Source organism: Pteropus vampyrus, unplaced genomic scaffold, assembly GCF_000151845.1.
Source record: "Pteropus vampyrus isolate Shadow unplaced genomic scaffold, Pvam_2.0 Scaffold189, whole genome shotgun sequence".
Lineage (NCBI taxonomy): Eukaryota > Metazoa > Chordata > Mammalia > Chiroptera > Pteropodidae > Pteropus > Pteropus vampyrus.
This window is the reverse complement of record NW_011888970.1, coordinates 672446-686686: the sequence shown is the minus strand read 5'-3', so window position 1 is coordinate 686686 and position 14241 is coordinate 672446. Positions and strand designations below refer to the sequence as shown.

The window sequence follows — 14241 nt, the reverse complement described above, 5'->3', positions numbered from 1 at the left end:
CTGGCCGTGCCCTGGCCCCAGGCACAGCAGTGACCCAGAAGGACATGTCCCTCGTCTGTGCTGAAGGAGATCGTCCCCAGTGCCAGCGCGCGCAGCTCCTTGGGAACACTCATTTGCACCAGGTGCCAGTGGGGACGGACCTGCAGAGTATCCAGTGCTGCTGAGCGATTCTCGTAATAGGCGGTGATCACGTGGTTGTATGTGCTTGATTTTAAGTAACTTGATTTTAACTTTGATTTTTCAGGAGAACATTAAGTTGGATAAAAAAGGGGGGCGATAATGCACCATGGCAGCGGCCCTCAGAATGTCCAGCACCAGCTGCAGCGGTCCCGGGCCTTCGCCGGCAGCGAAGAAGAGCAGCCGGCCCGCCCAAACCCACCCCCGTCCCCCGCCACGCCCTTCGCGCCCTCGGCCAGCCCGTCGGCACCCCAGTCGCCCGGGTTCCAAGTTCAGCAGCTGATGAGCAGGAGCCCCGCGGCAGGGCCGAGCGTGAACATCGCCCTGCAGAGTGTGGGGCCGGTGGTGGGCGGGAACCCGGCGCTCACGCTCGCCCCTCTGCCGCTCCCCAGCCCCACCTCTCCGGGCTTCCAGTTCAGCGCCCAGCCGAGGCGCTTTGAGCACGGATCGCCGTCATACATCCAGGTCACCTCGCCGCTGTCCCAGCAGGTGCAGACTCAGAGCCCCACCCAGCCCAGTCCTGGGCCGGGGCCGGGCCTGCAGAGCGTGCGGCCGGGCGCCCCTGGCCCCGGCCTGAGCCTGTGCAGCGGCAGCCCCACCGGGGGCTTCGTGGACGCCAGCGTGCTGGTGAGGCAGATCAGCCTGAGCCCGTCCGCGGGCGGGCACTTTGTGTTTCAGGAGGGCTCGGGCCTCAGTCAGATGGCCCAGGGAACCCAGGTCCCGCTGCAGCACGCGGGGGCTCCCCTTGCGGCCCGAGAACGGAGACTGTCCCAGCCCCACGCGCAGTCCGGGGGCACCGTCCACCACCTGGGGCCCCAGAGCCCCGCGGCCTCAGGGGGGGCTGGCCTGCCGCCCCTGGCCAGCCCTAGCCACATCGCCACGGCGAGCCTGCCGCCGCAGATCAGCAGCATCATCCAGGGGCAGCTGATCCAGCAGCAGCAGGTGCTGCAGGGGCCACCGCTGACCAGACCTCTGCTCCCCGGGGTCGGGGTCGGAGTCGGAGGCGTGTCCGCATTCGGGATGGCGTCCCCGCCGCCCCCCACCAGCCCTTCCAGGACCGCGGTGCCCCCAGGCCTGTCCGGCCTTCCTCTGTCATCTGCGGGGAGCGTGGGCGGCAGAAAGGCTCCCAAGAAGCTGGAGGAGATCCCCCCGGCCTCCCCGGAGCTGGCCCAGATGCGGAAGCAGTGCCTGGACTATCACCACCGGGAGATGGAGGCTCTGCGCGAGGCCTTCAAGGAGTACCTGATCGAGCTGTTCTTCCTGCAACACCTGCAAGGAAACATGATGGACTTCTTGGCTTTTAAGAAGAAGCACTACGCCCCACTGCAGGCTTATCTTAGGCAGAACGACCTGGACCTGGAGGAGGAGGAGGAGGAGGAGGAGGAGCAGGAGGAGGAGGAGAAGTCTGAGGTTATCAATGACGAGGTGAGACGCGGCGGTTTATTGGTCGAGGGCCGTGCCGCGCAGCCGAGCCCGGGTGCGCCTCACACGTGGTTTCATCAGGCTGTGACCGGGAGGCGAATGGAAGGTGGACTTTGCCGTTTTCTTCGCGGGAGGGCGGAGCTGCCGTGGTCCGGGGTGGGGGGGGCGGGTACAGACCCCATGCTGCCATTTAGAGCAGGGCCCCTCCAGGTCCGAGAGCCGGCCTGGGTGCCCTGGCCTGGCCCCTGGGGTCTGCGCTGTGCGGCTGGCAGGCGCTGGAGCCAAAGGCACACGCCCTCCGGCTGGCTTTGCAGCTTTCACGTTTTGCCTGTGGTGGTCCACCCAGTAAAATCATGAACGTGGTTTTTAACAAGGGACTTAAATATACATAAATATTTAGATTCGAGATTATATTTTAAACTCACAGTTACACAAGTACTTACTGAGTGATACTTCAGTTAGATTCATTTTTAGATCGTGAAGTTTTGGGGCGCCTGGAATGGTGCTTAATAATCCCCCAATTGAGACTTTTTCCTCACCCTTTTATTTGTACTTCTCAAAAAAGAAGCTAATCACAGCAGGGCAGTAGTGAGGGGGACCGTCACGCACTGTATTTGTGCCTTTGTGTTGTGTAGTGTGCACTATGTCGGTGGAGCTGATTTTGTTTTATGATACAGCTAAAACAACTTGAATCTTTGTCACTCTTCTGCAAAGAAATCGGCCTTTGGTGAACAAAAACTGGTTTCTTTGCTCAGCCGTCCCCATTGATATTTATGGACGTATCTGTGTGGCTTTGCCATTTTGTGTTTAACACCCTTTTCAGGATGGACCATTTTTATTTTCCAAAAGATTTATATGATTAAGGATTTCACCTCTGTGAAATAGTGAAATTCAGTTCTCTTTATGTTTGTACACCAATGTTGTCTGTAGGGTCAATCCCCCTTATCTGTGCTCATGAAGAAAAATAAGTCCCTTTTTATAACTTCTTGTCAAAATAAACTTTTGTCATTCCGACCTCCACATGGTGGGCGATGGAGTGGCTGCTGTGCAAACTGCCTGTGAGGTTGTTAGGGCTTTGTTACTGAAGACTGTCTGCCGTCCCCACTTCTAGAATTTGAAGTTGCAGAATCTAAGGATATTGCACCTGTGAGTTAAATTGGAGTTCCTGCAAGATTTGCAGTTGAGTTAGATTGTTATGGATCTTTCATAAATCAGTTCGTTGTCCTTTTACAGGATTTGATGCAAAAACATTCCATTTTAAACACCAGACATCAGTGAGATAGCAGCAGTAAAATTCTAACGAAATTTTGAGCAGTCTTAAAAATTATGTTGCCTTTTTTTCTCAAAATATTTCCTCTCAGGTAAAGGTTGTGACAGGAAAGGATGGGCAGACTGGTACTCCCGTTGCTATAGCAACCCAGCTTCCTCCAAATGTTTCTGCTGCTTTTTCATCCCAGCAGCAACCATTTCAGGTACTTTTCGATGGTTCTCAAATGTAGTCTCATCCCAAACTTTTCCTTCATCCGGGTATTTTAACCTTCAATTACTATTTGCTCTTCAACATTTTTTTCCAGAGCCCATTCCTTATTTTAAAAAAAAAAAAAAGACGTCTTCCTGCATAAAGAATTACAAAATTAAATTGCATGAGTAAATAAACGCCCAGATCTCAATGCATTGTTTTTTTGTATTGCCCTGTGATGCAGGTGTAGCGTCAGCATGCATGTCATCTAATCCTCACAGTCCTGTCCACTGTATGCCCAGGGTTCCTCGTGTGCTGTGTTTAAATGTTGGTTCTTGTGTCTTCTCTCTGTAATTTTGAGAACAGTGCAAAACAAAACGAAAAAGTTTTAGGGAGATGATAACTTGACATTTTCTCTAGCTAGAAGAAACATTGGCATTAAACACACCTGAAATCAGCAGGGCCTTAGGCTTCTAAATGGATGTTAATTGAATGCAAACTGTTTAATTTTTTGAAAATTAAATCACTGTGTTCCATGCCAAGGACCGAAAAGTACAGGGCAGATTCTAGTAGTTTTTGGAGTCGATTGTGCTGGGTTCTGAAAGCAGCTTCATCTTTGTGGTGATACGTTTTAATTTTTTTAGTTTTGATATCATTTCAAATGTATATAAAAGTTGCCATAACAGTACGAAGAACTCCCCGTGTGTTCTTGGCCCTGGTTCGCCCGTCGTTAACTTCGGCCCCATGTGCATTGCTGTGGTTCTCGCATACGTGTGCACACACTCATTCCCCTGAGCCATCTGAGCGTGCGTCACAGACATCCTGTCACGCACGTACGTCATCCCTAAGTGCTTCAGCACGTCCCAGGTTAGAGCACTGTCTGCCCTGGCCTCAGCACAGTGTTCAGATCAGGCAGCTTTGCAGTGATCCAGGCCTGTGACCAAGCCCCAGCTCAGAGGCAGACGTCGTCTCTTGTCCGGGCGATGTCCCAGGGGGCCGGCCTGGATTGCCCACCGTGTTTAGTCGTCACACCTCTTGGGTCTGCCTTCATCTGGGCCGGCCCCTCAGGTCCTCCACGTTTTTGAGGAGTCCAGGCCAGTTCTTTTGCAGACTGTCCTTTGATGTGGGGTCGTCTGTTGCTTGCTCGTGTCTGATGTGGATTGTGCATCTTTGAGAGGAATACCACAGGAGTGATGCTGTGTCCATTGATGCCGTGGCTGCGATGTCAGCTTGTCCCCTAGCTGGGCCACCAGGCTTTTCCAGTGTAAGGTTATTATTTTTGGTTGGGTGAACAATAAGTGATTTGGGAAAGATACTTTGAGATCCAGCTGCGTCGTCTCTTCTGCGTGTGCTCACGGCACCCTGCCGCGATGGCGCGCTTCCTCTCCTCTTCCATTTATGGATTTATATGTGGATTCTTACTTGACTTAGCGGCTTATAAATGTCACCAGTGGTAGTTACTTGTTCATTTAAACTTCATTAACTCAGTATAGTTTACTCTTTTTGGTCTGTAGTTCCATGAGTTTTAACAAACAGAGTTGAGAGAACGAGAGGACCGCCGTAGTCAAGAAGCAGAGGCGTGCTGTCACCCCCCAGGTGTCTGTCCTCTCTTGTGCCTTTTGTGGTCACATCTCACCCTCCCTTAACCTCTGTCTGCATCTCCGATGATTCTGCCTTTTCCAGAATAAAACGTAAATGGAATCATGCACTGTGTCGCCCTTCGATCAAGCTGCTCGCAGTGGGCCCCGTGCGCTGGAGGCTCATGCACGCTGCTGCATGCACCGGAGCTGTTTGCCGGGGGCGCCTCCATCACGTGCATGTTCCCAGCTCACCCATTCGCCCTTCGAGGACATTTGGGTCATTTCTGGTTTGGGGCACTTAAGAATAAAGTTGCTGTGAACGTTCAGCTACAGCTGCTCTTTGTGTGAACACAGGCCTTCGTCTCATCTGGGTGAAGGCCTGGGAGGCAGGTTGCTGTGTTGCCTACCAACTGCAGGCTCGACTTTGTGGAGCCCGCTAACTCCCCGCGGTGGCTCTGCCACACCCGCGCCCTCCCCAGCACTCGGTACGGCTGCTGTCACTCTGACACGTCTGGTGGTGTCCGTTTGTGGAGTCAGAGACTCATGGTGATAAGTAGTTTTCACGTGTTCGTTTGACATCAGCGTGTCATCTTGGGGGAAGTATCTGTCCGTTCCTTTCACGCACCCTTTTCACCGAGCCAGTTCTTTCATTGTTACATTCGAGAGTCCTGCGTAATTTGGATATAGGTTTTTGTCATATAAATTGGCAAATTTTTTTCCTATTCTGTGGCTTATCTTTTTCTTAATACTATTTTTTTTTTCATAGAGCAAACGTTTTAAGTGCTGATGTAGTCTGTTTTATCAGTTTTCTTTCTTTTTTGGATTGTGCTTTTGACATCATATCTAAGAACTCTTTGCTCAACCCAAGGTCACAAAAATTTTCCCCTATGTTTTCTTCTGTAAGTTGTATAGTTTCATGTTTTGCATTTTGATCTGTGATCCATTTTGAAGTTTTGTTCAATGTGGCCAGCATATGTTCATTTCTTTGCATATCAGTATCCAGTTGTTCCTGTGCCATTTCTCAAAAAGACCGTCCTGTATGTGTTGAACTGACTTTGCGAGTTTGCCAGTAATCAGTTGGTCCTACGTGTATGGGTCTATTTCTACACTTGATCTTAGCCGAAAGTCCGAGGAGCAATGCGGGTCTTTTTCTAGACTCTCTTCCTTCTCATACTTTGCGAGTTTGCCAGTAATTGGTTGGTCCTATGGGTGCGGGTCTATTTCTAGACTCTTACCTCTCATTCACCCGCGTCTCTCTCTTTTCGCTAGTGCCACAGTCTTGACTGCTGTAGTTTTGTCATAAGTCTTGAAGTCAGGTAGTATGAGTTCTTGAACTTCGTTCTTTTTCAAAATTGTTTAGGTTATTCTAGATCCTTTGCATATCTACAATATCTACAGAACATCTTGCTAAGATTTTGACTGGAATTGCATTGAATCTGTGACCAGTTTGGGGAAAAGTAATATCTTGACGATGTTACATCTTCCAGTCCAGGAATATGGTACATCTCTCCATTTATTTGGGTCTTCTTTGATTTCTTTCTTCAGAGTTTTGCACTTTTAAACATCTCAATTCTGTATGTATTTTGTAAAATTTATGCTTAAGTATTCCATTTTTTCTGTAGTATTGTAAATGGTACCTAAAAATTATAATTCGTTGCAGATATATAGGAATTACAGTTGATTATTTGAACCTGTATTTTGCAGCCTTGCTAAACTCATTTATTAGTGTCAGGAGCTTTTTTGTAGATTCCATGGGATTTTATACAGAGAGAATCATGTCTGCAAAGAAAGCAAGATTTATTTTTTCTTTTCCTATCCGTATGTTTTTATTTCTTTTTCTTGCCTTATTGCATTGGCAAAGATCAGAATAGGAGCGATGAGAACAGGCATTTTTACCTTCTTCCCGGCCTCAGCGGGAAAACATTAGGTATGGTGTTAGCTGTAGATATTGTAGATGTCATTTATCAAAGGGGAAGAAATTCCTTTAATCCTAGTATTTATTATGAATGGATGTTGAATTTTGTCAAATGCTTTTTCTACATCTATTCAGTGTATGATCGTGTGATGCTTTCCTTCTTTGGTCTGTAAACATGGTGAATTAATTACATGTGCTAACGTATGGTTTATAAGCAGGGAGTGCACACGTCTTAAGTGCGATGGTTTGTTGAGTTTGGCGAGTGCCCATGTAACCCATGTGCCTGTCAAGATATTCACTCCCGTAACATCTCCTTGTGCCCCCTACTAGTCATCTGCTGCCCAGCCTCCCCCATCCACTGTTTTCGATGCTCAGTTTTCTGTAATTTGGCCACTTGGAGCCCCTCCAGGCTGGCTGTCCTGTGCTTTTGACACTTCTGCCCCAAGACATCCTCTGAGTGTTTCCTGGCCTTCTGGCACAAGGCGCTCAGGGCTCATTGAGCACATCCTCACTCAGCCCAGGGCGCGGAACTGCTCCAGGGGTCCAGTTCCTTTCAGTGGGGGACACTAACTTGACCCAGGTGCTTGGGTGCTTCTGGGCATGAGTTTGACACAGTCGAAGATAAGATTTGTTAAATGGGAGATTGTCGGACAGTTGATTAGTGGGGCCTCTTTCCCATTAATACGTGGAGATTGCAGGACAGTGATGCACGTGTGGCCCACACAGGCCAATGTCCATGGTAGGACAGTGGGGCAGTAGGAGCTAGACTCGTGAGGATGTGCACTGTCCGGTGACGGTCACACTCACCGGATCGCTGGGAACCAAATGGGACAGCGCGTGATGTGGATCGGTGGGGTTGTCGTCCACGTCTGCTGGAGTGTGGCGTTGGGGCACTTGGAAGTGGGCATGACCGGAGAAGGTGGGCATGGGCAGGCCTTCTGCCCACTCTGAGGGCAGCGTTGGGTTTGTGTGCCAGAAGACACCCGCAGTGGTTCCTGGCAGCATGGTCTGTAATAGCCCCAAACCAGGAAGAACCGAAGTGTCCCCGGCCGCAGCCTGCTCAGTGATGGGTGGGAATGAGTGGACCACGGTCGCTGCACGCGTGGCCGGGGGCTGGTCTCAGCAGCGCCCTGTGCCTCAGGGGGCTTACAGGAGAGCACAGGTGTGGAGTTCCCTCAGCGACAGTTCACTGGTTGAGACCAAACAAGATGCCGTGTGAGGCCACTACAGAGAAGGTTGCAGAGTTCAGGTAGCTGGTACGTCGTCAGGGAGGGGACGCCTTCATGGTGTGTGCACGGGATCCCAGGCACGAGAGAACCGCTTGACTTCAGCCTTGGGACGAGTCCATGGTGATCTCTGGGTTATTACTCTTCGAAACTGCACGTGTACGTTTTTCCACTTTCGTTCTCGGTATTTTAATATGAAAATTTTCAAACAAAAGTTGAACGGACTGCTCAGTGAACACTCACATTCCAGCATTTCAATTCCGATTAACTCCTATGCTATAAAAGTCACATACGTATGTTAATAATTTCTTTTGTACATGTGATACATCCCACAATAAAAAATGTTTAAGGAATGAAAAGAGGAAAGACAAGAAATTACAGTTTTCTGAGGCAAATATTATTGGCTGTCAAAGGAAATAGGAAACGGAGGGTCTGTTAAAGACTTGAAATGTAAAACGTACCCTTTGTTTTCTTGGGAAAAACCTCAGTATGGTTGTGCTGTTTACAGCTGATTTGTACAGTTTTTACTGGAACTCAAGGAATCAATCCAGAGCTCTCTGTGCTGCATAGGCATTCGTTTCTGTCTGCTTCCAGAAGACTTCGAGGCAGTATTACTGCGTGCAGAGGTGCCGTGTGAAAAATAATATAGATACACACGCACGTACACACATTTACACATAAAAAAGAACCATTCTAAGTAGAGAATATCTTTCAGTGAATTTTCTGTTAGAGGAAATGAATAATTACTCATGCTTCTATCGTCCTAACAATCAACACAGTGTATTTACACTTTTCAAAATTTCATTTAACAAACTCTTTATGTTTTAAACTTTCAATAATTCTCATTTTAACAGCTCCTAATACTCCTATCACTTTGAGGAACTGTAATTCATTTAAACTATTTTCCTAATTTTAGGTTATATCTTATTTAGAGAAAGTTGACAGCATCAATGAATGAAGAAAGTCTAAGTATATCTAAGATGTTCACCGTATATTGTCACTTTGTTTTTAGCTAAACGTGGTGCTAGAAATATGTAAGTGCTCCCAGTTTTATTATACCCTTGCCAGCACTGTTAAGCATTCTAAAAAGTTTAAGACATGTTCTCAGGGTGAAATTTGTTCTTTGCAACCAATTATAGGATTTTTATAGTAAATTGATCTGTTGCTAGTTACACTCCAGCAATGAATTCAGAGTTCTCTGCGTGTTGATTTCTGTCTGATTTCGGAAAGCTTTGAGGTGTGCTCCAGAGTGCAGTCGTTGTATGCAAAATGACTCTATTTTATTAGGCTTATTTAGATCTTTAAAAACTATCCTAATTGGAGGTTATTTTTCAATGATTATAATGTTAGGAAAAATAATTATATAGTTCTGTAACCATACCCCAACTATTGTTTTTTAATTCTTACACGGGTTCATGTTTTTACGTGTGTCGCTAGGCGTTTGTAGGTGTGAAGTGGTGGTTCAGCTTGTCAGAACAGGCGTACTTTTAAGAAGGCAAGCATGAGTACGCTGTGCTTTCCTCTGTTTCCTGAACCCAAGATTCATCTTGGAGAGACTTCTTCTAGAAGCTCGACTTCAGAGGCCTGAGGCCTTCTGGCCCAGTCGGTCCTCCTGCGGTGCTCGGGGGGTCACCGTCCCTCACCCCTGAGCCCTCTGTCCTTTCAGCGCCTGAGCACCGGCCTCAGGAGTGCCACAGTTCCAGTTAGCTTATAGTCTGTTTGCCTCTTTAAATTGGGCGAGAATGTCCCCCAAGTCCCTGCCAGCTGCAGCTGCTGGTCTTGAGTCTTCCTCCGGGGCGCCGTCAGCCTGCCCTCCTCTTAGGTGGCAGACGGGCCGAGGGTCTTCTCTGTGAGCCACGTCTCGAGTTCCTTCAGGTGTTTTTTCTCGATGTAGTTTTTAGGCTCCTGTACATTTTATCGCCTTCAGTGGGTAAAGTTCGCTTTGACGTTGTCTGTCTGAAAACAGGAAGCCAGAATTCAGTTCCCATCTCAGAGCTTCCTTTTTCTCTATGAGAATGTTTTCTTTTTAAAAAAGTTCTGACAAATGATTTAAATAAAATCAAGTTTGCATTTCTAAAGTAAGCAGTATCTTTCCTAACAAAATGGTTGTAAAGCTAGCGTAAGATAAAACAAAGTCATCCTGAAAACCGAGAGAGTGGCAGCGAGGAAGTTAGAGGCGAGATCGGCCTTCTGGAGAAGGGTTTACTTTGATGACATCCAGGTTATCCGGTCCTCCACACGGATCTCCAGTCCCGCAGCACCATCTTGTGGAAGAGACTTCTCGTCCCCGTTGGTTGCCCCCAAGCCGGTAGGACGGGCCCCTGCCGTGCTTTGGGCTCCCCGTGCCGTGCTTTCCGCCCGTCCTGCAGCCGCTCTGCTCCGTCCGGGCGACCAGAGTCCCGGCGAGTCTCGAGGTCTAGGCCGCCTCTCGCTCGTCTCTCAGGACGTTTCCGTTCACTGACCTCTGCGTCCCCGCTCTGCTGTCCGGCCTAGCCAATGCATTTGTTCCATTTCAGGCATTTTCCAGTTCTAGAGCCTTCGTTTGGCTTTCTTTTTGAATGGTTCCCTTTTTCCTGTCCTTCATTAAACACGTTTTCTTTCTGTCCCCGGCACCCCTCCTGAACCCCGCTGCCGGGTCCGGTGTGGGTCGCTGGGGCAGGTGTCCACTGATGGTTTCCCGAGTGTGGCCCATGTTTTCTGCTCTGTGTTTTGGAGGAACTTTGCATTGGGTTCCGAATGCCGGGAGCGATGGCTTCTCTTACTGCTTCTGAAGAGTGGGTTTCGCTTTCACCGTTAGTTAACACGATCGAATTGGAACCGTCCACTCCGTCCCCTGAGCATCGGCACCTGAGACCTCGGAGCGGTCGTGGCTGTGCTTAGAGTCTCTGTGTCTGCGTGCCTCGGGGCAGCCTGCGCTGAGGCAGAGAGCTTGGGCTTCGCGTCTCCCGCCACCTCCTGTGGCCGTTCGCTTCCTCACCCCCGTGGTGCCTCCTGCTGCCGGCCCAGTGCTCTGCAGGCCAGTGGGCTGTGTGTCTGGGCCTGAGCTGGTGCACGCAGCACAGACAGGCCCTCACGCCAGTCCCACACAGCCAGAAGCCTCCTGGCCCGTTCCCTTCCCGCACGCACCAAGTCCTGGCCCGTGTCTGCCTGCCATGTTGTCACGTTTCGTCTGGAGCGTACGTGAATCTGAAGTGTGTTTGGTCCAATAGGAAGTACTTGGCCACTGCTGGACGCAGAGCCCTTAATCAGCTTCTTCTATTTAAAAAAAAAAAACAAAACAAAACTTTCTCTTGATTATATAAGTAATACATGTTCATTGTAAATGTTTGGAAAATTTAGAAAAGTGCACACATACAAATTATTATAAACTTCCTGTAATCCTGTCCCAAGGTCACCCCTGTTCACATATTGTCTGTTTTTCAAATCATTCTTTTCTGTCCTCCTCCTCCCCTCCCCCTCTCCACCCACCCCTCCATCCCCTTCTTCCTCACGGCTTCGTGAAATGTAAACGGTGCTTATTTTCCCTTTTCATTGCTCTGAAGCTTCTCCCCTCACGAAGGAGTAAGTAGCCTGCAGCGTGGCTGGCGCTGACGTGCAGTGTTCGTTCCTAGGGCTGCGAGGGTCAGCGGCCCTCCTTGTGGAACAGTGACTTTGCTTAGGCATCTGTAACTCTTGCATTTAAAGTATCTCGCTAAGTAGACATAATTGAATCATTCAAAAATTAGCAACTAGTGATAGTTAAACATCACCCGTAGCATTTAGTGTCCCCACAAGGATGGTGCAGGGTGGCCCAACAGCTCGTTTCTGTCTTGGCTTTTTATTCAGATATTTAAAGTGACCCCTATCCATTTCACACAGTGTATACATCAAGTAGGATGGTAGCTGTCCAAATACCTTTTGGAAGATCCAGTTAGGCTGTTATCACTTGGCGGTTTCGTGCCATTTCCCAGTAGGAGAACAGTGTCAGCTTTTCTTTTTATTACTCGGCTTTGGTTTTTGGGGAGACGAATGATCACGGGCAGCGTGACTGACCAAGGCGGCTAAGCTGTAGTCTCATGTCTCAGGCTAATGTCGCCCGCAGTTCCCCTCAGGCTGCTGTTCTGTGTGCAAAAGCCAGTTTGTTTCTGAAGGACTAGATTTGCATTGATCTGAAATTCCACTTAAAACCAGAATAATATAACTTTTACAAGTGCTTTTTTCCTTCCAGAGGTAAGTTAGAACTTTATTCACTACATATGTAAGTAATGCATTGCGTGCGCATCCTGAAATACGTCGGGTAGGTAGTATTTCTCTTACTGAGAAGGGATGAGGCCAGCGTTTGGGGTAGTAATGATAGTTGTAGTTTTAGTCATTCTTCTAAGGCACTTCAGTTATCAAAATCTCATTCTTTAATTTTCTTTTTTCCAGCAGCAAGCCCTCGCAGGGACCCTGGTGTCAGGGGCTGGCAGTTCGATAGAAACGGACCCCTTTAAGAGGCAGCAAGCGGGACCCCCGGCAGGTATGTCACAGAGCCCAGGCTCAGGGGGCCTCAGGACCCAGCCAGCCTCTCAGTGCGGGTTACAGCGTAGTGGCTCGTGTTTCTCAGGCATGAGTGCTAAAGAACTTAGCTTTGGTTAGTTTCTTTCCACTTTGAAAGTTAGTTTTTCCTTTGATGAGTGTCAGCTAACGAGGTGTTTATGTGAGTGCTCCCGTGTACCGAAGGTGGGGGTTCGAAGGCGAGGGTTCAAAGGTGGAGGTTCGTCAGTTGGGCAGGGGCACTCCATTCTGGTTTTCTGAGTGCGTTTCTAGCCTCAGAGTCCTCAGGATACGACTTGATGTAAAAACCATTAGCTTTTTCGAGGTGTCATTCATTTTTTTCAAACTGAATTTTTTCTTCAAATTATAAACAATACACATTTTATCTAAAATTTTCAAATAGTTCCAAGGGTATAACTTAAGTCTACCTCTGGTGTGATATTTCCTGCCCGCTCCGTAGCCAGAGATAGCGCTGTTGACGATTGTGTATTTTGATATAATTCTTCTGTCCACGCAAGCGTTGTTACCCCATGTGCCATTCTGAAAACGTGAGTTCGGAGCACATGTGCACTGTTATGGCTTAGTATGAACTTGCTAGGTCATCTTCCCCAGTCATCGGCCACGTTCTCCCCCGCCCCCGCCCCCCGTTCTTTTTGATGGCTGTATAGTACTCTGGTGCATGGGCATTTCCTTTTTTATTTATCGGACCTTTGTTGGTGAATGTTTATTAGTACCACCTTTTTTCTGCTATAATCAACACAGGATTGCACATCTAGTCTGATACTTTTTTCCTACATGTTTGTCAGTATAGCTAAAGGAAAAACCAGAAACGAAATTGCTAGATCAGTGTATGTGCAGTTAAGTGTTGGTGGTGCTAAATGACCCTCCAAAAGCAAAGGGCCAGTTTTCACTGCCATCAGCAGTTTCTGGTTCTCGCACATTTTGGCCATTTTATTAAGTATGATCAGTCTTTTAATCTCTACACGTACGATGGGTGAAAAATGAAATCCTTTGACATGGATTTCTTTCAGTAAGGTTGCACAGTGTATTTTCATGTTTGTTGACTGTTTGTGGATCTGTCCCTCTGCCAGCCATCTGTGTCCTTCGCCCACTTTGTCTGGTCATCGATACTTCCCCCTGTTGGTTTGTACGGGCTTCTTTCTGAATGCTGAGTAAGTCAGCCTTTTGCCCATCACGTGTGTTGCAAATATCGTCTCTTAGGTTGTTGCTTGTCCTTTGCCTTTTTATGATGCCTTTTCTTATATTTGCAAATATTTAGTGAAAAATTATATTTGTTAATCTTTTAAGACTTCTGGATTTGGGTTCATGCATAGAAAGGTCTCTCTGTTCAAATATTATAAAAACACTTGCACATGTTTTTTCTACTACTTTTGTGGTTTTATTTTTACATCAAACTGCACCTTTTCTGAAAATTATTCTAGAGCAGTCTAAGCGACCTCGACTTGAAGTGGGTCACCAAGGGGTAGTTTTCCAGCACCCAGGGGTGAATACAGGAGTTCCTCTCCAGCAGTTAATGCCGACAGTTCAAGGTAAGACCCAGCGCCAGAACCAGCCGTGTGGCTCAGAGGAGGGTGTGCAGGTAGCGCCTAGCGCTGCGCCTCACTGGAGCACGTGCAGTCGAGCCGGCATGCTTGACGTGGCTTTAGAAATCGGGGTGTCCCTGAGCCGCAGTTAATACAGTGTGAAGAAACCCCAGAGACCAGTTTTTGTCCCTTCAGCAGAGCCGCACATGTCTTTGTCCTCGAGCCTCTCTCCAGTTTCCATTTTTGTGTTTTTCTTAGTGGCTGCTGCGGTAGGACACCTGTGGTCGTTCGCTACCGCTGTTTAATGCTAACTTGCAAAGGTCAAGCGCCTTCTTTCCTGTGTCGTGTGCTCGTTTAGAACATAAGAGCTAATATAACTGGAATCTCTTGCCAGTTAAACTTC

The 14241-nt window shown here is 48.1% G+C and overlaps 1 protein-coding gene across 1 annotated transcript in view; it reads left to right on the top strand.

Moving 5' to 3' along the window:
• Positions 1-248: 248 nt before the first annotated feature.
• The window catches only part of EP400 (E1A binding protein p400), a 74605-nt gene continuing 60612 nt past the window's right edge, over positions 249-14241 (top strand). Inside the window, 4 exon segments of the mRNA XM_023537406.1 lie at positions 249-1602; positions 12190-12277; positions 13737-13894; positions 14097-14107. Coding sequence (XP_023393174.1) covers positions 280-1602; positions 12190-12277; positions 13737-13894; positions 14097-14107 — 1580 coding nt within the window. The 5' untranslated portion in view covers positions 249-279.